Source organism: Nomascus leucogenys, chromosome 7b (assembly GCF_006542625.1).
Source record: "Nomascus leucogenys isolate Asia chromosome 7b, Asia_NLE_v1, whole genome shotgun sequence".
In the NCBI taxonomy this organism is placed as follows: Eukaryota; Metazoa; Chordata; class Mammalia; order Primates; family Hylobatidae; genus Nomascus; species Nomascus leucogenys.
The window spans coordinates 52,912,713-52,938,907 of record NC_044387.1 but is presented as its reverse complement, the minus strand read 5'-3'; the positions used below and the strand labels follow the sequence as shown (position 1 = coordinate 52,938,907).

The 26,195-nt window shown below is 42.6% G+C and overlaps 1 protein-coding gene across 3 annotated transcripts in view; it reads right to left on the bottom strand.

Moving 5' to 3' along the window:
• GRK3 (G protein-coupled receptor kinase 3) overlaps positions 1 to 26,195 on the bottom strand; it is a 163,205-nt gene that overhangs the window by 7,617 nt on the left and 129,393 nt on the right. For all 3 annotated transcript variants that reach the window (XR_004030982.1, XR_004030983.1, XM_030815999.1), the window contains 8 exons: positions 25,698 to 25,805; positions 18,145 to 18,211; positions 17,512 to 17,612; positions 11,704 to 11,770; positions 10,510 to 10,605; positions 7,097 to 7,259; positions 3,304 to 3,440; positions 277 to 390 (listed from right to left, as the gene is read on the bottom strand). Coding sequence is in view for 1 of the 3 variants with exons in the window: in XM_030815999.1 (XP_030671859.1) it covers positions 277 to 390; positions 3,304 to 3,440; positions 7,097 to 7,259; positions 10,510 to 10,605; positions 11,704 to 11,770; positions 17,512 to 17,612; positions 18,145 to 18,211; positions 25,698 to 25,805 (853 nt within the window). In the remaining 2 variants the exon portion in view is untranslated. The remainder of the gene's footprint in view (positions 1 to 276; positions 391 to 3,303; positions 3,441 to 7,096; positions 7,260 to 10,509; positions 10,606 to 11,703; positions 11,771 to 17,511; positions 17,613 to 18,144; positions 18,212 to 25,697; positions 25,806 to 26,195) is intronic.

The following is a 26,195-nucleotide window of genomic DNA, read 5'->3' as shown; positions in this document are numbered from 1 at the left end:
ATAGAACAAATAAAATTCTAGGCCCTATTAAATACTGAGCAGATTTTCCAGGTAGAGTAATGACATTATTCCACGTACATCCTCCTGCCATTTTCTAATAATATTTGCCTTTTTAAAAATAATGATGAATTTGCTAAAAACCTTGTACTTTGGGGCTTTCTTACTAAGTTTGTAAGTGATAAAACATGGCATAAGAAAATGTTTTATAGCCAGGCAGCCAACTTTGCTGAATATTTAATTATTCTAACATTCCCCTAAGAAAAAATAAAAACTCACCTCACATTGCAAGACAAATTGCTTCCCTCCTTTTATTCTGAACAAAATGCATTTTTTGTCTTTAATTTGAGTTTCTTCCACAGAGAGAATCTGTTCCATTGTCAGTAAATTTTGCTAACCGTAAAAACAGAAATTCAAAATTCAAATTATTTTGTGATTTCTTAAGTAGTAATACCAAAAACTACCAAGTTAGAACAAGTAAAAGAAGAAAACGCATTCGGTTTTCTTTCTTTGATGATATTCTAGAAGGGGAAAATGGCTATAAAGGAACACACACAAAAGTTCAAATCATAATGCTTCAAGGAAAACTGCAGAGAAAGCAACGTTTTGCTAAGGAAAAATGGCAAAGCTGTTCCCTCAACACAGAACTGATTTTGAATGATGATGAATCGCAAGTATACTTGCTGTGTGGCACACTCATATACATTCTGTCAATAACGTTGTGAGGAAGCAACAGAGACACATGCGATTTATGTGAGCCAAAGGTGTGTGGTTCAGTTTTAAGGCAGCAACTCAGTAAATGTTTAGTGATGTCAGCTTGTAAGCTAACAATATTTTGATAATATCCCAATGATGTCATAAATAGAGGTGGTTTCATTAAAAGATTAAAAGGTCTATAGGCCAGGCGCGGTGGCTCACGCCTGTAATCCCAGCACTTTGGGAGGCCAAGGTGGGTGGATCACGAGGTCAGGAGTTCAAGACCAGCCTGGCCAAGATGGTGAAACCCCATCTCTACTAAAAATACAAAAATTAGCCCGGTGTGGTGGCGGGCACCTGCAGTCCCAGCTACTCGGGAGGCTGAGGCAGGAGAATCACTTGAACACAGGAGGTGGAGGTTGCAGTGAGCCGAGATCGCGCCACTGCACTCCAGCCTGGGCGACAGAGCGAGACTCTGTCTCAAAAAAAAAAAAAAAAGTCTACAGTATTATTGCTTAAGGTGAATGCTATAGTGTCATGAGTTCCTTACCGTCTTACAGTTTTGTTTTGTTTTTTAATAAATACTTCAGGAATCCTGAATGAGAAACGGCACCCTGATAAACACTCAGGTTTCTTTCTTCCTTACTTAGACTTACAACTCTGCTCATGCACATTATATAGCTTCTCAAATAGAACACTAAATGTTGAATCTTTTAAAACCAAGCTCATTTATTGCATCCAATGTGAAACAAAGGTAAGTTTTGTTTTTTAAGTTTTCAAACATCCTGAAAAGTGGGGTGATTTACTTTTAATATGCCAGTGGGTAGCATAATAAATGTATAATCTGCCCAGGTCCGCTCATTACCTGGAAATACAGTGAGCTTTCGGGAGCTACTTTGATGCTTCCCACCCCTGAGTTACACTTCAGGGTCCCCAGAAGAATCTTATTAATTGGAACTTAGATCCTAGACTCTAATTTTTCAAAAATAACTTCAATGGCAGGAGTGATGGTTGGGAAGATCTTGTTTCTTTTCAAAGAAATGGAGTGATATGCAATTGTAATCATTCTAATTGAATGAAAACTTTGCCAACAGTAAACTAAAAATACAGTCCAAAGTCAAATACATGAGATTTAGGTGCCCTGTTTTCCACACTTCTGATCCCTGGAGAACAGATGTGTGATATTCCAACACATCCAACACATAAACAATGTTTTGAGTGTTTGGGGCCATTGTCCTGCTTACGATGACTCATCAGGCTCCCCACCCCCCCACCCCACAAGAAAAGAAAAGATGCCTTCCACCAGGGTTGGCTCCTTCCTTGTTGACAAGCCCTGGGCTCCTCACACAGTAGGCACTTAATAAATGCTGCCTGATTTGCTGAAAGGTACAGTGTGGATCAGAAATTTCTTTTTATCTTGTTCACAAACATTAGCTCTCGAAAGGATCTTAGAGGGCAGCTACATCTTGCTGTCTGTTGTATGATCCACCTACAAATTCTCAACAAGGTGGAGACACAAGGAAGTATCTTTTGGTGACCTCACCTCTGTGCCAGGTGTCATGGCCTAGGACATTTTATTTGACCCAACTAGGAGAGGCTGTACAATGGAGAGACTGAGGGCACAGGACGACCTGGTCTGAGTCACCCCTCCACCTCCTAACTGTCCAGTTGTGTTTTTGGGTGGCAGACTTTCCTCTTCTGAGCCTGCTTTCCTCTTTATAAAATGAGAGTTGGACCCTCAAAGGTTCCTAAACACATGGAGTTTTTTTTTTTTTTTTTTTTTTTTTTTTTTTTTTTTTAACAGCACTTGACCTCAGATAAACATGCAAAAATTACAGTACAGTCATCCCTTGGTATCCACAGGGGACTGGTTCCAGAAACCCCCGAGTAGCATAATAAATGTATAATCCGCCCAGGTCCGAATTATACAAAATCCACAGATGCTCAAGTTGCTGATATAAAATGGTATCGTATTTGCATATAACCTTCACACATCCTCCTGTATACTCTAAATCACCTCCAACGTAAATGCTATGTAAATAGTCGTTAGACTGTGTTGTTTTTTTCTGTATTACTTTTCATTGTTTTGTTATTTTTAATTGTTTTTTCCCGAGTATTTTCTCTCCTTGGTTGTTTGAATCCCAGGATGGGGATCTGTGGATATAGAGGGCTGACTGCAGTTGTTATGATTTCTGTTTCCCTCATTTCACAGATGAGAAAACGGAGGCTGAGAGAGTCAATGTGATGTGTTCAAAGTCCCAGAGACACTCAGCAGTGGAGCTGAACACCTCTGTCTGACTTCAAAGTCCAGCCTGTCTTTTCTTTTTAGATCTGTCTAACTGCTCTCCAGCCTTCTTCAAATCCATCTGATGATGTGGTGCTCCTGACCTCACTAAAAAGCATGTTCTATTTTCAGGTATTACCAAGTTGTTCCTTGACTTGGAAGTTTAAAAACAAGTTAAAGTTTGCACATTACAATCTCATGTATACCAGTAAAATAGAATCACAGAGTTTCGGAGGATACTGTATAAAACATGTCAGCAACATGAAATAACCATATACCATTGTACGTAATGGGAAACATGCTTGGTGAGACTGCCTTAGACTTACCCGGGACTCTCCCTCTCCTCTCCATTCAAGTCTATTTGGAAAGAGGTAAAAATAGCGACGCTGCCACTGAGTCAGAAATGGGTTTCCCAGTTTCAGCATGTACCCGTGCATAATACAGTCCTTCCCCAGAGCATAATCTGAGGAATACAAAATCACTAGGAGTTAAATAGGCTCTGAAACAAAATGTCTTAGCAGCATTATTCTCTGAAAAAAGAACAGACATACTTTTTGGAAAAAGCAGGTTTCTATAAATAGAACACAGTACAGAAGTCACGATTTTAGTTTTAATGCATGTGTACTGGGGATCTAAAGATCAGAGGGTTCTGCAGCTCTCTCTGCTCACACAGTAAATGATTGCTTCTCAATATGCTGATAAATCCATGATGTTCATTTATCGCTCTGGGAGGGCAAAAGTTAGTTTCCAAACTCTTTTCATTATGTATAATGAGAACTGGAGAATAGAGGGTATTTAAAGCCAAGCTATCCCCAAAGTGCCTTCGCCTTTATGTGGGGTTGAGATTCCCCCTTTAATTTCCCTTTTATCTTAAAAATAATAATAGTGGGAATTTTCTTGTCTAAGTAATTTAAGGTAACATAAGGATCAAAAATGGTTCATTCCTCAGCTTAATGTTAGGTTTATTCCTCAAATACATAGTTACATATAGAGATAATTCACAGACATTGTTGAGTCCTGATTACATTTTTATAGTGAAGGACTGCGTCTTTAAAAAAAAAAAAAAGGTTAATTTTAAAGTCTGTATTAAAGGCTTTGGTGATTCTGCTAAAATCATTCACTCAAACACTCATTTCTTCAACAAGTATCACATGAATGCCCAGGTGCTGGGCACGTTCCAGATATTCTGGGTTCAGCAGAGAATAAAAGAGACAAAAACGCCTGCAGAGCTTACAATCTAGTGAGTGTTTCAGACCATAAGTAAACAAGTAAAACCCATGTCGTGTCATCTGGAGACAAGTAGGTAAAGAACAAAAGAGAGGGAGGGCCAGGGAGGGTCAGTGGTGATGGGGAAGGATAGAGTTGTCGTTTGCACTGAGAAGTGCTTGCATTTCCAAAATCTATTTAAAATATGAGCACAGTCATCCCTTGGTATCCACAAGGGATAAGTTCCAGGACCCTAGAAGATACCAAAATCAGTAGATGCTCAAGTTGTCAATATAAAATGGCATGGTGTTTGCATAGAACCTACATATATCCTCCTATAAACTTTAAATCACCTCTAGTTTACCTATAATACCTAACACAGTGTAAATGCCACATAAATAGTTGTTATACTGTGTAGCAGTGGTCCCGAACCTTTTTGGCACTGGGGACCAGTTTCGTGGAAGACAATTTTTCCACAGACGGGGATGGAGGAATGGTTTTGGGTTCAAACTGTTCTACTTCAGATCAAGCATTTGATTCTCATAAGGAGCACGTAACCTAGATCCCTCACGTGCGCAGTTCACAACAGGGTTTGCAATCCCATGAGAATCTCAGGCCACTGCTGAGCTGACAGGAGGCGGAGCTCAGGTGGTGATGCTCCTTTGCCCAGCACTCATCTCCTGCTGTGCAGCCCAGTTCCTAACTGGCCTCCCCCCAGGGGTTGGGAACCCCTGCTGTATGGCTTTTATTTGCATTATTTTTAATTGTTGTATTGTTATTCTTATTGTTTTTCTCCAGCTATTTTTGATCATGGTTGGTCGAACCCACAGATGCAGAACCTGAGATGTGGAGGACCGACTTTATTATAATTTTTTTTTTCAGGAATCTAAGCCTAGACTATATTTTTCTATAAAGGTGACCTCTGAGATTGTCAGCCAAGACCTACTTATGCACGAATTACTTACTAACACAGGAAGATAAATTCATTGATTTGCTAAACTTTCTAATTACAGCTCTAACTAGAAGGATACACTTGAACATGCTTAGGAAGATCTATATATATTTCCGGATCCAATTAATCAGGATTCTACTGACATCATGACCCCCCCTTGAGCAAGTCCACATTGATTCAATTTCCTGTGTAAAATCTGCTGTGGCAAACACACCCCAGTGTGATCACGATGGACCTGTTCTCTAAAGAAGAGCTTACGGCCAGGCGCAGTGGCTCATGCCTGTAATCCCAGCACTTTGGGAGGCCGAGGCCGGCGGATCATGAGGTCAGGAGTTCAAGACCAGCCTGGCCAACATAGTGAAATCCCATCTCTACTAAAAATACAAAAAATTAGCCAGGCGTGGTGGTGGGCGCCTGTAATCCCAGCTACTTGGGAGGCTGAGGCAGGAGAATCACTTGAACCTGGGAGGCGGAGGTTGCAGTGAGCCGAGATCGCGCCACTGCACTCCAACCTAGGTGACAGTGTGAGACTCCATCTTGAAAAAAAAAGAAGAGCTTACAAATAAAGGCTGTGTATCCCTGCAGAATTGAGGTAAGCAGAGTTAAAAGAATGCAGGATTCCCTTGGTGTATTCTGGCAACGTTTATATAAAGAGTAAGTCATCCAGAATTGAAGACACTTTAAATGCCACAGGGAAATTGTCAGATAAGACCAAGGAATCCTATACCAAGATGCTGCCACCAAAGTAACCTATTAATAGAGTGAAAGAGTTTCTGGTCGTTCTTGTTACATTAGGTTAACCTTGCAAGGGTCTTTGCTCAGAGGGAAAATGAAATTACATCTTAACATAATCATCAACTACAATAAATTTAATTATCCAAAATTCATGAAATCTTAGAAAAATCAAGAGTAACCATATTCAGTGAATCGAGAATGACTGATTTATTTAAAACTTATGTTTCCTACTTGATGTTATGTTTAGTAGGGCATTGAATTATTTACATAAAAATACAGTTTGGCAATTTTTTTTTTGAGACAGCTTCTCGCTGTGTCAACCAGGCTAGGGTGCAGTGGCACAATCTCAGCTCACTGCAGACAACCTCCTGGGCTCAAGTGATCCTCCTGTCTCGGCCCCCCAGTCCCTGGGACTACAGGTGCATGCCACCATGCCTGGCTAATTCTTATTTTTTGTAGAGATGGGGTTTCACCATGTTGCCCAGGCTGGTCTTGGACTTCTGGACTCAAGTGGTCCTCCTGCCTCGGCCTCCCGAAGCGCTGGGATTACAGACATGAGCCACTGCGCCTGGCCCAATTTTTAAAATGCTGTTTGTAATATAAATGTCTTTATATATTTAACTCTCTTATCTACGGCCATACCACCCTAACACACCCGATGTCGTCTGATCTTGGAAGCTAAGCAGGGTTGGGCCTGGTTAGTACTTGAATGGGGGACATTTACCTCTCTTGACAAGTGACGTGTCGTACTAAGTTCCTCGCCAGGACCAGCTACATACTTCTCGGGCCCCAGTGCAAAATGAAAATGCAGGCCCCTTGTTCAAAAATGACTAAGAGTCTCAAGGTGATGACAACAGAGGACTAAACTGAGTCAGGTGCCCAGATGACCGCACTGGGCACACACCAATGACACCAGCCCCACTCCTGACACCGTCATACTCAATCTGCAAGGAAAAAACCTCCAAACCAGTCCCCAAGCACTCCAGGATAAAAGGGCATACTAAAGAAACCCGGCCACCTGTCTCCATAGACTTATTTGTGTGCTGACTGAAGACTTTGAAATATTAGACTGAGCTCTTCCAAGCCAGAGCAAACTAAAGCGATTTATGGCATTGCTTTCTTCTCGACTGGAAAATACCTTACGACCCAAATACTTTTTCAGCTTTACAAGAAATCTTGAAAATTTACTGCATTAGAAATGTATTGAGACACGTGAGCTATTTTACCTTCTTCGTGGCCAAGTTGCTTATTTTTAGCTCTCTTCCTGGCCTCAATTTTATCCGTGTCTGCATTTACTGCTTCATAAACTGTTTCCGTTACTTCTTGCTGCCAGCGTTCAGAGATGACCAAAGGGAAGTTCTTGTAGAGTTCTTGGTCGCAATCAAGTAGCTGATTATTTTAAGAAATCAAGATATTTATGATTTAACATACTTACAAAGGTAAGAGTCCGCGGCGCCACATCCATGGTGACTCTATCATAACTCTATATAGGAAGATGACTAGATGGCAGCAGTAATCATTTCGAGGCAGGTTATTAGTTATCATAAATCTCTGCTAATGACAACTCAAGCAATTAGCATCCACAGACAGAACTGATGAGCACTTCACTTTCAGTCCTAGATCAGCTACATTCAACCCAATCTTGTATACTATCTTCATGACATGTTTTGCCAACAAAAACTCACATATATAGGATTTTACTTGAACTACTAAGAGATTCTGACAACAAAGTAAAATTTCAATTATGGTAAGGATATTTTGTTTATATAGGTAGGAAAACTGTTTCTATAGTTTCAGAAACAGTTATAAGGGAGAAGCCAAGAGGGCTTTTGAACCTACCCTCAATTAATCTGAAAAGTTAGAAAAACAAAAGGTAAATGAAGCTGAGCTTCCTATTAATTCCATGAACCTTCCAACTATTTACAGTTTGACATCATGATCATATGTATAAGAAATCTCAAGATATACGGGGAGTTTAGGCAATGGAGCCTTTAAGAGCCGCTGTAACAAAAATTACACTTAATGGTAGCGTTTTTCTTCCAAACGACTATTCAAAATTCTTCTTTCTGCCCTCTAGGTAAGGCTGCACTTTGAATATGAGCAAAGAAAATGGTTTTCTGCATGTGAACTATATTTTCATGGCGGAAATACTAGCAAGCCTGCTGATAAATACATGCTTGTCTTAGAAGCACAGACCTCCTTAGAAACTTGATTTGCTTACTCCTTGAAAGATAAGCAGGGGTAGGTATCATAACAGGCGAAATACTAAGAAGGCAAGAAAGACCAGGGAGGCTAAGGCACTTGCACACACTCCCTTAGCAAATCAACAGAACACCAGAAGAAGCTGCATCCCACATCCCAAATGGGGCCTACTCCATCCAGTCTCATTGATCTATTCTAATAATCTGTTGGTTCTGAGGTTGCTTTGACCTGTAGAGTTTTTCCTCTTTCTGTTTTCTTCAGAGATTCTATCTAAGCCCATAACTGAGCCCCTCAGTTGCTCTGAATGGGACTGGAGGTGCGTGTGTGAGTGTGTGTGAGTGATGGGGTGTTGAAAACCTCAAGGTCCGATGAGCACCTGAGATCAGGCACACAGGGACAGGCTCTGAACAGTCTGGCAAAGAGTCAAAGCATGCTCCTTGCCCAGGCAGTTATTCTGAAATGGCCAACTCTGTTTAATAGACACTGTTCTACCGCCTATAATTTCAGAAAGACTTGATCTTTATGACTGAGCCCACCTTGCTGAAAATGAATTTTTTTAAAAAAGAACTTACGCTTACATGAGGTGAGTTTTCCCCCACCCTTTTAAAGAAAATGTATTATTTGGGCTGTTTTTAAAAGATAGTTTCTTAAAATGCAGTCCCCTGCCCTCCCTGCTGGACTCAGCTCTCACGGGGGCAGGACCTGGGCTTCTTGTCTACAGCTGAATCCCTACCAGACAGGACTTCTTGTTCTAAGTGTGCTCTTTCTCAGCTCTTGCTCAGGAAGAACCAAAACATAATAGTAGACGCTACTAGTTTGTCAAGCATTGACTATATGCCTGTAGCCTTCAGCAGGCCACCTCATTTATCCTCAGAGAAAGCTTGGCAATGAAACCACCACTTTACAGGTGAGAAAGCCAAGACTCGAGAGGTTGCAGAATGGCCCTCATTCACTCAGCTCAGTGGCAGATCCCAGCCCAGTCTGTCTGACTCCAAAGCCTAGATCTTGGTTTACAACATTTTTAAGTATGATCATCTCTTTTTAACATCAAAAAATGTTCGTGGGCGCCCACGTAATAGTGTTTTATTTTTAGTACTCTGATGAATAGATAGTGGTATATAGCAGGTGAAAAAATTCTATTGTGACAGCAGTAAATTTTTTAAATATCTTTGTAAATGGATTGTTCCACAAAGCACTGCTGAATACTCATATACCTGACAGGTATCAATGGTTCCGGCTACAGACAATGCCTGGTGGTATACAGGTCTAGGCATCGGTCTCAATGCTGACCCCAGCCACTGCTCCAGACCACAGAAGGGTGTCCCTCAGTTGGTCAGCAATCCTCACAGCCCTGTGACCTGGGTCCTCTGCACTTTGCCCTCACCTAACCTCCAACACCAGAAAAGCTGGTCCCATGAACACCCCAATCACCATCATGGCCCAGCCCCTCATCTCCTGGGGCCCCTAGCTCTGACCAGCTGCCACTGGGTTCCCCAGGTGCACCTGGCCTGTACATGTTGCTCCCGATAGCTGCTCTCCTTCCCCACAATCCTCCCATCTTCTTCCAGCCATTTACTGCCTTTTCTGTCCCACAGCCTAGTTGGTCCCAGTCCTACGTGTCTCCAGTTATAGCTCCTGCTAGTCCCTTGCATGTTACTTGCCACTCTTTTATTTACACCTCACAGGTGTGTGTTTTAATAGTGCTGCAGCCTTCTGGAGAAGGAAGCTACTTGGTGGGGAAGGCAAGGCGGGTTTGCGTCAGAAGGGTGTAAATGGGGACAGCTGAGAAGAAACAGGGACGACCCAGGGGCAGGGGGGAGAGCCTGGGGCAAGCTGCCAGCATGGGGGTAGGTGAGAGCTTGATGTAGTGATACACTTTGACCCAGCATCTTAAACAGAATGATCTTCTCTCATGACTCACCATCTCTAATTATGTCTTGTCTCTACTTGGGGGAATAACGATATGAACAAAAGTTTGAAAAATGCAGAGGATTATATTAAAAAAAACAGTGATTATTTCACCTTTGATTGAGAAATGCAAAATGATTCATGCTGTTTGCTCTTTCATCCTAACACGAGGAGATCTAAAAACTTAGAAGAATTGAGACAGCTGGCTCTTTTGCACTAGGGAAGTAGGTTTGATATCACACAGCTGTTTTCCCTGCTTCAGGTATAATTCAAGTTTTATTTCAATCACAAATATTCCAAATCAATAATATTTTACCATGCAGTTCCTCAAAAATAAAATTATTAGTCTGAAGAAAGCTTTCAAAGCCTTTAATTTAGATCCTTAACTTACACATTCTTCAAATATGTTGATACTTATTTGTAAGTTAAATACTACAAACAGCCCAATATTAAAACAACCACTAAGTTTGATTTCCAACAGAAATCACCCCATCCAAAAATAAAAATAAATAAATGATCGCATGTGTACCTTAATCCCTTTGGTATCCTCTTCATCAAATGAGCCAATATCAAAGGCATCAGCAGCATTGACTTCTCCCCGGGGAGGAATCAAGGGTGGTGGGTACTGGAAGATCCAAACAAGCATGGTACAGTTTTCAGATGAACTTATGGCCCCGTCCCAACCTAACGTTCTACAAAGACAGCACAATGCGAGATATCCGCAAGCTACACTGTGCAGCATGTCATTCAAACTTGCAACAAATCACATTTCATATTTTGTAGAAAAGCCTCTGCAGTGAATAGCCCCAAAGGAAGGCCCTAGATTTTAGACAAATTAAAGAAAAATAGGATTCATGTCCAAAGCTTTAAATAATTTTCAAATATAACAAAATCTCAGGACTGCATATCCGTCCAGCTCAGCTTAAGGAAGCACATTGTCTCAGAGGACGCAACACCACCTTCAGGTTGCTAGAGCCACAACAGACAATGGGGCCTGGAGGGAGCAGGGCACATCTGCAAACACCCCGAGGTATACGTTAACTGACCCAGAGGTCGAACTCTAATTCGGTAGGACTAACAGATTAGTCTTTCTTTACTACAGAAAATCACCATTTCTCTGCAGCTTAAGTTCATGCAAAGCAAGTTGAAAGCTGATAATCAACATTTTTCTAAAAATTCAATTTGGGGTGTTTCCTGTATCAACGCAAATATAATGAAGCTTAAAATAAGGAAAGAAAATTATGCTGATATAAAATCATGCTAATTCTTAAATTATGTAGTATTGGGCTAGAAAATATACATACGTTTATGGCAGAAGTTTCACGTACATTTTATAGAGATCTATGTAAAAATATAGTCACATTGAGATAAGAATTCAAGAAGAAGAGCAAAAACTAAAAAAGGCTCAATTATATGTGCATTTGAATTAACTAGATAATAGTTCCATTTAACCTTTTATTAGTTGATATAGGAGATATTTTCAAAATGTTTCTATTAGGGAAATGAAGAGTCAGAGGATGCCCCAAAGGGAATTGGCTACGTGGTAACTCTTGGGTAAGTGGGCAGTGTGGACACAGGATGCTGGGGGAGGTGGGTGGTGGGGATGCTGGGGAGACACAGCCAGGAAGCCAGCAGTGCATAGAGAGACAGAGACAGAAACTGAGACAGAGATGAGCGTGTAAGGGCGGCAGCACCATAAGTAGAGTCAAGAGGGAGTGAGTACCTTTTGTAAGTAGACATGCTGCCAGTCAACACCTTTGAAAAAGCTGTGCTCTTTTACTTCCTGTGAGCTGGAGGAGAAAGAGTCAAAACAGTGCTGAGTATGCATTTGGAAACGTAAGAAATATTGTGCAAAACTGTTTCCTGTTAACGATACAGGGGAACAAGTATTTCCAGTTTTTCCTTTAAGAAAGCAAATAAATATGCTTCCTTCAAAACAACAGGAGGAATGCTACGATGTTTAGAATACTGCATGCAGCGCCTGGTAATATTAATCCATATGATCATTTATTTGGGATAGTTATTACAGTTCAAGATAACCTAGAAATTTTCACAGATATATATACACACACGCACACACACACACAATAATTCTATAGTCAGGAGAACATAACTGAAAATAAGAATTAAATTGGATATCTACACATTAAAGAAATTTACAGCAAATATTTACACATCGCAATAGATAATGTATTACGAAAATGACAGGAATGTGAAGCACAACATTTACTCAGAAGAAAACAACAGATCTCATAATATAACGTATACCAAAACCCTTTATAAACTGGAGAAACCCATCCTGGTTAACATGGGGAAACCCCGTCTCTACTAAAAATACAAAAACATTAGCCGGGCGCGGTGGCTCATGCTGTAATCCCAGCACTTTGGGAGGCTGAGGCAGGCAGATCACGAGGTCAGGAGATCGAGACTATCCTGGCTAACACGGGGAAACCCCATCTCTACTGAAAATACAAAAAATTAGCTGGGCGTGGTGGCAGGCGCCTGTAGTGCCAGCTACTCAGGAGGCTGAAGCAGGAGAATGGCGTGAACCCAGGAAGCAGAGCTTGCAGTGAGCCGAGATCGGGCCACTGCACTCTCGCCTGGGCGACAGAGCGAGACTCCATCTCAAAAAAAAATAAATAAAAAAAAATAAAAAATAAATTGAAGAAACAAGTTTTCTTGAAGGTCATGATTAAAACTCGGAGTACCCAGAGCAAAAGTTGGTCAGGCATGGTGGCTCATGCCTGTAATCTTAGCACTTTGGGAGGCCAAGGTGGGTGGATTGTCTGAGCTCAGGAGATCGAGACCAGTCTGGGCAACACAATGAAACCCTGTCTCGACTAAAATACAAAAAATTAGCTGGGCGTGTTGGCAGGCGCCTGTAGTCTCAGCTACTCAGGAGGCTGAGGCAGGAGAATTGCTTGAACCCGGGAGGCGGAGGTTGCAGTGAGCCGAGATTGTGCCACTGAACTCCAGCCTGGGTGACAGAGTGAGAATCTGTTGCCAGGGGAAAAAAAAAAAAAAAAAAAAAAAAAGGTTGCACACTCCAAAGAAAAGCCCGCATGGGGGAGGAGCACTCCCAGCACATGCCACTGACTTTCTCTCTCCACATCCTGTCACAGAGCTCAGGGCTGCTTCTTGGGGCCCTTCTGTAGTCAGTCCCTGGGGCATCTCGCCCAGCCCAGAGCTTGAGTGCCCTTATAGGACTCCTAAATCTGTATCCCAAGCACTAACCTGTGCCCTGTGTTCCAGGACACTCCTACTCCCCAACCCACTCAGAGGACGCAGGCAGGGCTAACAGAGCCCTCTCCACACTGCTCCTGCACAGGCCCAGCCAGGATGGTCCTGGATGCTTGTCTTCCCTCAGGCTTCACAGCCACCCCTTGGCCAGACCCAGACCTGACTACTTCCTACCACCTCCCATCCTCACAAGACTCTCGCTTAGGCGTGGTGTTTCCCTCTTTTTTTTTTTTGTCATCCAGGCTGGAGTGCAGTGGCGCGATCTCGGCTCACTGCAACCTCCGCCTCCTGGGTTCAAGCGATTCTCCTGCCTCAGCCTCTGAGTAGCTGGGATTACAGGTGCGTGCCGCCACGCCCAGCTAATTATTATTATTATTATTGCATTTTTAGTAGAGATGGGGTTTCACCATGTTGGTCAGGCTGGTCTCAAACTCCTGACCTTGTGATCCACCCACCTCGGCCTCCCAAAGTACTGGGATTACAGGCGTCAGCCACTGCACCTGGCCAGGGGTGGTGATTCCTGCTCAGGGTGCTACTGGCATTTGTGGGCAGGGAAGGGATGATAGATGTACTGCCAGAAACACTGAGGCACCAGGGCCCTGGCACCTCTTGCCTGAACTGCTCTAATGTCTCCTCCTCTGACCTCTAGTCCTGCCCACCTGTAGCCCCATCCCACTTCATATAGCGCCCAAATCATCTTCTTCAATGAACTCACCACTCCTCTGCTCAAAACTCTCCAAAGTCTTGCTTTGCATTTATAACCAAACCCAGTGCCTAGGAGACCTGGCTTTGCTGGATCACGGGAGCACTGATTCTACCTGGAAGTCCTCCCTCGCTGACCCCTCCAGCTGGAGTGTTCCTCCCCAGGCCTCTTCATAAGGTGGCGCTTCGTCCCCCACACAGATACTTCTCACTATCTGGACCTGTCTTATTTGATGTTTCTACACCATGGCTTTCCCATAGCATGAGCTTCAGGAAGGCAGGGGCCATGCCTACCATGTGCACTGCCTCAGCCACTTCACAGGGTAGCATCAGTGTGTGCCCAGTAAATAGACATTGAATGAAGGAATGGGATCCAAGTCAGAGCGTATCCTTGTGCATTTTTACTGGAAACACTTCAGTGATTTTCTTATTGGGTTCCATTTTGTATCCATCATTGTCAACACATTAAATGTGGTAAGCTAAATAAGAAGTTTACATGCATATATCCAAGCAATTAGAAATGCCCCAGAAAGAAGGTTTCTGGTTCAAGCCAGTGATTGCGTGAAAGCATGCAACTTCACACAGTCTCAATAACCACTGAAATGGCAGGAAAGGAACATGGAGATATAAACCCACCACAGGAGACAGGCATGGTGACTCATGCCTGTAATCCTAGCTCTTTGGGGGCTAAGAGGAGAAAATCACTTGAGGCCAGGAGTTCAAGACTGTCTGGGCAGCATAGCAAGACCCCTTCTCTATTAAAAAAAAATGTTAGCCAGGCATGGTAATGTGGGCCTGTGGTCTCAGTTACTTGGGAGGCTGAGGCCAGAGAATTACTTGAGCCCGGGAGTTTGGGGCTGGAGTACACTATGATCATGCCATTGCACTCCAGCCTGGGTGACAGAGTGAGACGCTATCACTTTTAAAAAACAAAAATAGGCGGGATGTGGTGGCTCATGCCTGTAATCCCAGCACTTTGGGAGGCCAAGGCGGTCTTTGGGAGGTCAGGAGTTCGAGACCAGCCTGGCCAACACGGGAAAACCCCATCTCTAATAAACATTAGCCGAGCGTGGTGGTGCACACCTGTAGTCCCAGCTACTCGGGAAGCTGAGGTAGGAGAATCACTTGAACCTGGGAGGCAGAGGTTGCAGTGAGCCAAGACTGTGCCACTGCACTCCAACCTGGGTAACAGAGCGAGACTCAATCTCAAAAAAATAAAAAATAAAAAGTAAAAATAAATATTAAAAAAATAAATCCACCATGAGAGAGAGAGAAAGAGAGAGAGAGAGAGAGAGCCATCAGCAGACAAGAGGGGGTGCTGACACAGGGGCAGTGACTGACAGCAAAGCAGGGCAGAGCTACTGCCCGGGGAACGGAGCCAGCATGCTGAGCTCCAGCTCACCACAGTGTGTGTGGCTGGGGGATGCGACACAGGACTGCAGCTCTGGGCATTGAGTTGCACACCTGCACACACATGCACACCCATACCCGCCATACTTCCTTCCCCCACACCCAACTCCAGAACACCTGCAGCAAGGTGTTTACTCTAACATGGGGTAAAACCCTGAAAGATTCTACTTTTAAGAAATTAAACCTGCTAAAGATTTTTAGAAAGAAATCAATAAAAGGGTTGAAAATTTATGCTATCGGCAAGTAAAACGAAGAGTTAAAGCAAAGATGCAGATAATATACAAGAGCAGGAGCACAGAGGCCCAAATCTAGAAAGGAATCCCAGCATCCAGCTACTAAGAGTTCTGCGAGAAACAGAGGAGGATACACGTCAAATAAGTAAAGTAAGGGTGGTCTCCAAGCTGAAGAACACGAGTCTCCGAGCACAAGGGATGCTACGTGCCTGCCATCGCGAGTGGTAACCTAGCTCCATGACCTGCATTGACTGCTCGCTTGTACACAATAAAGCAAGAGCTTCAAAGTTTTGGGGGAAAATTATTATTTACTTAGAATTCTATATCTCGCCTAAATATAGCAGGAGGCAGGGAATCAAGTGAATGGCAGATTCAGACCAGAAGACTGGAAAGGGAAGTGTTGGGTGAGATGATGCCAATCAGCAGAAATAGAGCACCTCTTTCTCATTGCAGCTGCAGGCTGAGTCCTTCCCGAAAGAAATATCAGGGAAAAACAAAGTCCACAACTATCATATTCTTTTTTGAGAGAAAGAGAGAGAGATATCATACTATATATGTATATATATAACTAATTTAAGGTTTATTACCAGGCTAAGTAGAAACCATGTAATGAACAATATTTTTGATTCCTTAATAGTGTAAATACCCCTTCTTCATTCGCAACTTTTGAAATCAACCTATATGCAAAGCACAAAGATTGATTATGATTGATTATGATCACAGAATAGAAAGCAGTATCATCTTGATAATGTAAAAATAAAAATTAACATGAAAGAACATGAGACAGAAGTCAATGAAAGACAGGAATGTCAAAATCCTCAACTCAGATACTGTTTATAGTTGGAAAAAGGCACAACCGGGTTAAGCATAGAATTTAAAGCTACAGAGGCAAGCAAAAGAGAAGCTCAAAATAGCATTTCAACTTTTGAGAGGTGGAGGAAGGGAAGGCTACAGAGACAGTAATGAGTGAGCTAAATCTTCATCTATTATAGCAGGAATAGGTAATTTTGCAAATTGATAGAGAAGGACATACTCATATATATGTACATTATTTAGCTATCTACATAAAATGCCTATATGTATAATATGCACACTAAAAATACATACACATATGTATGATATACATATAGGTAATATACAGTTAAAAGTTATTTCTTATGCCAAGCAAGCCTGGGGGTGACAAGATACAGGAGAAAGGTCTGTCTTAAGTCCCTCTCTATAAGCTTTCCAGATATTACTGTTCAGAGTGTTTTGGGGCAGGAGAATAGTGAGCATGTGTTAGATCGCGGTTACTCAGTTATGCATGAGAGAAATATGTGAGAAACTGATCAGAATGTTAAACTGCCGCAATCACAAATATAACCATCACTAAAAAACAAATGGACTACAAAATATCAGAATTCATTTCTGTCATCTACAAGGTCAACCTTTAAAAGTTAAAAAGTGGGCTGGCCGCAGTGGCTCACACCTATAATCCCAGCACTTTGAGATGCCAAGGCAGGTGGATCATTTGAGGTCAGGAGTTTGAGACCAGCCTGACCAACATGGGAAAACACCGTCTCTACTAAAAATACAAAAATTAGCTAGGCGTGGTAGCACACACCAGTGGTCCTAGCTACTCAGGAGGCTGAGGCAGGAGAATTGCTTGAACCCTAGGAGGTGGAGGTTGCAGTGAGCTGAGATCGCGCCACTGCACTCCAGCCTGGGTGACAGGGCAAGACTCCATCTCAAAAATAAATAAAGTAAAAAAGTGAGTGACTTCTTCAACTTCTTAATTATAAAACACATAGGACAATACATGTATATTTCCCATGTGATTTATTTTTTCCCCTTTCAAGTCAAAATGGAAGATTTTAATGACTAGGGATGACTTTTGATAGGCAGTATTTAAAATCACTCTTTTGCTCTTCTGGTAAAGATACCGAAAGGCAGGAACAATGGCCTACCCGCCTCCATGACAGCCCAGCCGCTTGCTAACGTCTCGCTGAAGCAAGCCCTCCAAAAGGGACTTCAGTTCAGGAGAGAAGGTGTCTGGAAGTTCCACATTCTGGGGAAAAGACGAGTAAGATTTCAAAAATCCGTTCATGGAAACAGCATCCTAACACTCAACCAGACTTAAAGACTATTACTAGGATAAGAATAGTATTAAAAATTGCAGCCTCATTACGAATTAATATTTACTCTATAGAAACATGAAAAGATAACTAATCAGTTGCAAAATCAATGAGGCTGGGGGCAGATCAGAAGAACCGGAAGGCATTCTCATTCGTTGGCATCTCAGTAATTTCTCCTTTTCTTTGATTTCTTTACTTCTGTTCTCAATTGTCTTTAGCTTCCTCATACTGTTTGTTAGTAAATCCTGATTTTTGCCTTGGCATCTATTTCCATTAATTTTTCTCCTAGAAATTCTTTTAGAAATTGTATCTGCATTTATTTGTTTCAAGAAGGCAAATTTTTATTATGTCTATACATAATTTTATATTTCCTATAATATTTTATGTAATAGCATTTTTTATTATCGACGGAATGAAGCATGACAATTACCGTGCAGACAAGAATACAGTTTTGAATCCCCTTACCACGGTGAGTGTCATTCGGTCAATTTCATGCTTGTCTTTGGTTTTATGCTGTCTGAAAGGGCTGTGACTGTAGAAATAAAGAATTGTTCTATTAAAATATGGCATCGGGTGATACAGCACATATCACTGACTAATATTTGGGTAAAGTATGATGTCCTATCACTATTCATTCAAAACTGGAGAAATGCAAAGGCCGTAAACATTTATCATTTCCATGGAAGAACTGGTGAACAAATGCTAGGTCCTGAAATAGCAAGACTTGTATCTTACTTGAACTGCCTGAATCTCACTTCAGTGAACTTGTGGCCCTAAAATACGCTGTTCCAATGGAAACATCATTAGAAAAGAATATATAACTAGCCAACAGGTACTCATGAGAATACAAGTCATTTATATAACATTTGTCATATGAGAGTTCGAGCTAAACAATAACTTTCATGTACATTTTTCAGGAAAATGGATATTGGTCCCTCAAACAGCCTAAGGAACAGCAGTTGAACCAAAACATGAAGGAGATGAAACGATTCACCCCTAGAAACCAGTCATTTTAAGTAATACATCCCTTTGATGAGAACAGAAACTAACCATGTACCAGCAAATTCTCCATAGCTCTAAGCACTTCCTGTTTTCCCCGTGCAGAGCCCCAGACTCCAGAGTCAGAAAAGCTGGGTTCAAGTTGTGACTTGTTTGTTTAGTGACTGTCAGCCAGATAGAAACCTTCAGTATCAATTCTTCATCTGTAAAGCGGGGATCAAGCCGCATACTTCACAGAAGTGGTGAAGGGAAAAACTAAAGTGACATCTATGCAAGTAGCCAAGACAATGGCAGTACATGGTAGGTACCTAATACAGTAACCACTGGTGAAATTAATAAAGATAACTCTTACTTTATGAAATGAATGTCTACTTGGTGAACTATGTAAAACAGATTATTCTCACTCTTTCTCATGTTTTAAAAACTTTGGAGAAGCTGGCTTTCAAAGGAAATCTTATCATTAAAAGATACTATTAAATATGCAAACTAGAATACCATGGTTTATTTTTCATTTTCAAAATTAAAAGGACACATATGATTGAGTTTTCTTATAGCAAGAAGTGCCTGGAAAGTAGTAATCTTATAAATTTATTTGTAAGGCATATATGACATAATCTGAGGCAGGCAGGATATTATGCAAAATATTTTAGTATTAACTCCATAAAATGGATTAGAATGTTGAATACATAAATCAGAGATTCTAAAAAAGAATTAAAATGCCACTTATCTTGCACTGCTACTTACTGCTACTGAGCTGGTCATCCTACTGAATTAGGTTATACATTGAACTATCTTTTGAGATTATTACATTTCAGACCATTTATTGTCTGCAACACTTTAATTTTCTTTTTGTACAAGAGAGGGCACCCTAGTCCTTTATTTCCTTCCATATCATGCAGTGAAATACAAACGAACTGCCATCTCTTAAAAGCATCAATTTGGGGGGGAAAAAAAGATCAAAACAAGATAAATTGGCACCCAGCAAGCATTTGTTAACTTTTAAAACAGATTTTGATTGGAAATATTCTTTTTGCCTTATTTCTAAGGAAAAAATGTACAATTACCACATTTAAAAAGCAGATATAAAAGCAAACAATATCTGTTATTTATAATTTTTAAAAACATACTTGTATCATTCTTCTATACAAAATCCACGAAAATATTAACATGTTTGCAGTTGCAGAGAAAAGGAATGAAAGTTTATCAAATCTTACGAAAACCTTAGTCTCCCTGCTTGACACTTAGCTGTTTCCACCCGACAATGTTCCTTAACATATAAAAAGGGATTAAGTGACGATCTCCTGGTGTTTTGACAAATCCCTCGGACCTGGCTCCTGCACGCAAAGCCAGAGGACCCCACTCTGCATCTGGTCCCCGTGTCCTTGCAGCCTGCTGTGTTCTGACACAAGCGCTCTGTGCTAAATTTAAAAAGTCTTTCATGAGACCACAGGGAGGCTTGTGAGGGGACTTGGAGTTAAAGTCAGTGATGCCAAAACCATTTCCAGCACATGGGCCCCATTGCTACAAATTCCATTTATAAATATAGCGATTCCATGTCCAGCTCAATGAGAAATTATCAGAAAATGCTCTTCAGCTATTCAAGTCTATGCTGCCATGTTCAGACAGTTTGGTCTTTCAAGTTGAAATCTTGATGCACATCTGTTTTCAATGTATTCTTGATTATTCTTTGTGAACAAAGCCAAAGACTTGGTTTCTATTTTGAAAAATGTTAAAGAAAACCTATGATAGTAATAATCTCCATTCTGAGTGAGGCACGTGGTGTGCACAGATCCTGTGTGATCGCAGCTGCTCCCTGATGCAGCCGCTTTAAATAGGGGACAGTAACAGGCCTGTCAATAGCTTACAAGGCACGGCCAAGCTCTTCCCATGCAACATGCTGGCTGCATCAGGGAGCTTTGTGGGAAAAGAATTCACATGTCCTGTGGTCAAGTGCAGCTTTCTGAACTACAGATAGAATGGAACAGCTGCACGTTTCCCCTAAATGAGCTGGAAAATTGTTCAGGACATTATAAATGATGGGGAAACACACACCCCGCCCAAGTTAGCTCTACATCGTTTTCATGGGCAAACAATGGGTTCAAAAAATTATGTGATTAAAAACTCTCACATCAAAAGTTGATTTTAAAGTAACCAAAAGAGGCCAGGCGTGGTGGCTCACGCCTGGAATCCCAGCACTTTGGGAGGCCGAGGCAGGCAGATCACTAAGTCAGGAGATCGAGACCATCCCAGCTAACAAGGTGAAACCCCGTCTCTACTAAAAATACAAAAATTAGCCGGGCGTGGTGGCGGCGCCTGTAGTCCCAGCTACTCAGGAGGCTGAGGCAGGTGAATGGCGTGAACCCATGAGACGGAGGTTGCAGGGAGCTGAGATCATGCCACTGCACTCCAGCCTGGGCAACAGAGTGAGACTTCGTCAAAGAAAGGAAAGGAAAGGGAAGGGAAGGGACAGGGAGGGGAGGGAGAAGGGGAGGGAAGGAGAGGGAAGGGGAGGGGAGGGAGAAGGGGAGGGAGAAGGGAAGGGAGAGGGAGAAGGGAAGGGAGAAGGGAAGAGAAAGATAGAAAGACCCTTCCTTGGTGGCCATTGATTCAACCTCACTGCACAGCTGTGGGAGGAGGGAGGGGCACTGGCTCTGGGGCAGTGGTCCTCAACCTCGGCATTGTTGACATTTAGGGCTAAATGATTCTTTGTTGGGGTGTTGCAGGGGGCTGTCTTGTGCCTCATAGGATGTTGAGCAGCATCCTTGGCCTCTACTTAGGGGATGCCAGTAGCAGCCCCTCCCCAAGTTATGATGATCAAGAATGACTTCAGCCATTGCCCAGCGTCGCCAGGGTTGAGGACGGGCGCCCCAGGAGAGTGTCAGGATGCAGAGGGGACTGTGCCCAAGCCTGCGTCCCAGAGACCCTGCCTAGTCCATCTCCTCCTCCACTCAGTTGATTTCTTAGGCCCTGTGTGCCTGAGAAAAGACAGCTGCCAGGGGCTCCCTTCTATACAGCATAGGAAAAATGCACAGGAGGCTGACAGGCATATTTTTGAGGTTCTCCCACATGCAACTTTGTGAGGAAGTAGAACAGGTGGCATTATCCCCTTGTTCACAGCTGAGGCAGTAAGGGCTCCTGCACACAGTCCCACCTCCTGCCCGCCTCGCCACAGGGCTTTGCTCCTGAAAGGCCCTCCGTACACTTCAGTTTCATGTGAACCACTGAAATTTTACAGACACTGATTTTAGTAATGACGTCATTATTCTCCCAATCATCTTGAATCTAAATTGCACCATGTTTAACTCCTATCCTTCCATATCCAACCATCTATAAAAAAAACAAAAACAAAACACACCCCATGAAAACACTGAAGCATTACGGAAGCTAATTCTGCAATGCCGCCATGTCATTTGCTCCTGTCAGGTTCCAGGGCTGCTGTGCAAGCTCACTGCCTTTTGCTCACATTCTTCTGCCTGCCTCCTGTCTCAGTTCCTCCCTTGCTCCAGGCTGCTTCCAGAATCATCTTACTGAAAAGCCACCCAACCCTACCACTGCTCCGCTGAAAAGCTTTCAGCCTCGGGGCCTGGATGATAAAGGTCAAACTTCCCAGCACTGCATCGAGGTCCTCCCAGTGCTGACCCAACCGTCTGAGCCTTCTCCCTCAGCACTCCCTCCCTCTTGAGAAACATAGAAAGCTGATATTTCCCCTGCTCCCAGGCTTTGTATTGTCGTCCTACCTATCTTCAAAGCCTACTCAACAGACCATCTCCCACATGATGTCAACCCTACACTTCCAGGTTAGAATTGGTTCTGCCACATCTGTGCTCCCAGCACATCGCTACTGTCAAAGTCAGCACAGCTCGGCCAGCTCCTGATCCAGTGTGTATATCAATAGCTACTCTCCCGGACTGCCTATCCCTCAAGGATTTTGTGTGGCTCCCTTCCTGGCTGGCTGGCTTCCTTCCTTCCTTCTTTCCCTCCCTTCCTTCCTTCCCTTTTCTCCCTTTCTTCCCTCTTCTTCCTTCCTCCTTCCTTCCCTCCCTTCCTCCTTCCCTTTCTTTCTCCCTCCCCCTCTTCCTCTCTCCCTTCTTCCTCCCTTCCTCCCTCTCCTTCCTCCCTTCTTCCTTCCCTCCTCCCTCCCTCTCCTTCCTCCCTTCCTCCCTCCCTTTCCTTTTTTCCTTCCTTACCCCTTTCCTTCCCCCACAGCATCAAGCAGTCTCTTGTACATTACAGGTACTCAGTAAATGCTTATCGCATTTAATTTAAATCACTTAAGTCAAAAATGTTTCCTGCTCTTTGGCTCCAGTGCTATATCCTATCTGTGAGTGACTTCTGAACAAACAATAGAAGGAATGGCATGAGATAATAAATCCTAGTGGGAGAGATTCATCTAATCCTATCTATCATGCACTGGAAAGATTCCTTCCATTTCAGGCTCAATCGATGGTCACCAGACAGTGACAAGGAGCCTGCTATCCATGAAGCAGAACACTCCTTCATTGGGTAGCTCAAATGACTGGACATTCTTGTATCAAACTGCAATCTTTTTTCTCCTCACAATGCGTCCCTCTGGAGTTACACAGCATGCATATGATCCCTTCAACAAGACGGCCCTCCAGCAGCTGCAGCCAACCATGCGCTCCCCTAAGTTCTGCACTCAGCTCTTTCAGTCTTTCCACGGAAGCCATCATTTCTAGCTATTTTATCACTCTCCACTTATCTCATCCATCCCTCCCATCCTCACGGCCATCCTCAGGATGTCTTCCTGTCTGTCAAGACTCTTTTCAGCAGGAGCCCCACTGAACATAATGCTTCCATCAAGGCCGATCAAGGACTTCACAAAGGAATTAATATCTTCCAGTTCAGTATGCCAAAGCTGAATTACAGCCAAATAAGACTGAATTCATTTTATTAGCCACAAACCACACTGTTGGAGCAGACAGAGTTATTGAACAAAACCCTCCAGTCTTTTAAAAAATGAAGCAGTGTTACAGCAAATCCTCCCCAGCCTATATGCATGGACATTTTAACAGCTAGAGTAACAAAACAAAGAAGTACACAAAGCCCTAAATACAAGGCTTCTGGGATTGTCAGATTTTACCGCTGATTTTTGCATTCAACAGTTCAGCTGTTGCACAGAGTTTTCTTTTTATCATCTCCAAATTCTGTAGGTAGGGACTGTCTGTCTCCAACCACATCTCCAGCAGAGATCCAAAATAAAGACCTCCTGGGTGTCTTCATGCACTCCATATGCATAGAAGCGACTCCACTGGGGAGAACAGCATCTCATAGGGGAAATGGCTTTCTCTGGTTTGCTTAGATAAACTCTCTAATTAGGTCAGCTAGTCTGATGACATGAATTAAAGCCATCCAGGCTCCACAAATACAATAATTCAATTAAGGAATAACAGAACCCGACTTTCTAAGCAATAATACAATTTTAGATCACAAGTGAATGCAAAGTAGAGAACAACTGGATTATCAGAGTCCTGACAAACTGAGGGTGCTCAGAACCTAGTTTTGGGGGAATGTGGAATTCAGCCTCTCTCCAGAATGTGCTAAATGTAGTAAGATGCAGTGGTGCTCAGTTAGGCTCTCCGATGGAAAGGTGCAACATTTAGCAAACTATCGGGACTGTGTTCATATGAAAATATTAAAAGGAAAATCTTAACTAGGAAATTTTAATGTAAAATGATTTATGAGTCTGAATAATAAAAAAATTTAACTGAAGTTTTCCATTAAAATTGGCTAAAAGTCTTAGAATTAATGGAAACATTAACATAATTGTTAAGTGTTTAATACAAGAACATATTTTGAGAGTACTTTCCTCTCATAATCTTTTCTACTTTATTTCATCATCTTTGGTAGTTCAGAACAAGGGCCAAGTATACTACAAGCTTTAAAAGACAAATTAATTTCAGCATTTTCCCCGATAAATGCAAGCTTTTTAAAATGGGTTTACCGGCTAGCTGTGGTGGCTTAGGCCTTTAATCCCAGCACTTTGGGAGGCTGAGGTGGGAGGATGGCTTGAGGCCAGGAGTTCGAGACCAGCCTGGGCAACATGGCAAGACCTCATCTCTAAAAACATTTAAAAATTAGCCAGGTGTAGGCCAGGCATGGTGGCTCACGCCTGCAATCCCAGCACTTTGGGAGGCCGAGGCAGGCAGATCACCAAGTCAGGAGATCAAGACCATCCTGGCTAACATCGTGAAACCCCGTCTCTACTAAAAAAATACAAAAAATTAGCCTGGCGTGGTGGCAGGTGACTGTAGTCCCAGCTACGCGGGAGGCTGAGGCAGGAGAATGGCGTGAACCCAGGAGGCGGAGCTTGCAGTGAGCGGAGATGCGCCACTGCACTCCAGCCTGGGAGATAGAGCAAGACTCCGTCTCAAAAAAAAAAAAAAAAAAAAAATTACTGGGTGTAATGGTGTGTGCCTGTAGTCCCAGCTACGTGGGAGGCTGAGGTTGAGGTGGAAGGATTGCTTGAGCCCAGGAGGTCGAGGTTACAGTGAGCCATGTCTGTGTGACTGCACTGCAGCCAGGCAACAGAGAGAGACCTTGTGTAAAAACAAAACAAAATAAAATAAAATAGGTTTACTTTGGGTTTTCATCCTTTTTTTGTAACTCTCAAAATTCTGTAAACCCTCAAGATGATGAATAATTAATTTCTAGGGAAAAAATCACTCTACCTTTTTAAATTACCTACATTTCAAAACAATACTTATTCCTACAATGTGGCTTATCAAAGAGAAAAATTCGAAGCAGTCTAATTTTAGGTTTAAAAGAATTCTGATTCTTACATGGTATAGAATAAAAATACGAAGCCATAAGCTTTTATCTAGCAGCTTATCGGGAAGCAGCTTTCACTCTTCTAAGAGTCTTCCAGATTAGCACGTGGCTTAAAGATCACTGTGTGATTTAAAATAACATTAGCGTCTAGTCATTTCTACATATTCTCAGTTTTCACCCAAGCTCCTGCTGCCATGAGGACAGCACTAGAAGGATGCATTTCAACTCACCCTCTCAGAAGTTTGAAAAGCATGCAGCCCAGGGAGAACCAGTCGGCACTGCTGTCATAGGCCGTCCCCTTCTGCAGCACCTCGGGAGCCATGTACCCATGGGTGCCACTAGGGAGAAGAAAGTATATACAGTTATCAGAGCATGCCCACTTTAGGAAACACTAACAGCGCCCCAAGGTCCAGATGTCATTCATTAGACGGCAGCGACTGTAAACAAAGGAGAGGGGACAGTTGTGTTTCACCGCAAACGTGACGCACTGAACATCCAGTGGGAAAATGATCTTTTCTGCCTTCACTCATATACGAATTAACATAAATAAGCATAAGAAATAAATATGTAAAATGCAAGTTCGGGATCTCATTAGTCCTTCTCTACTCCAGCTATGAAGAGCAAAGGTTCTCCTGCTGTTTCAGGAGCTCTCATGTGGAGGTGCATGGGGTCAGGGGAGGCAGGGAAAGGGAGGAGGGAACGGATGATGAACAGGCGACCACGCTGCA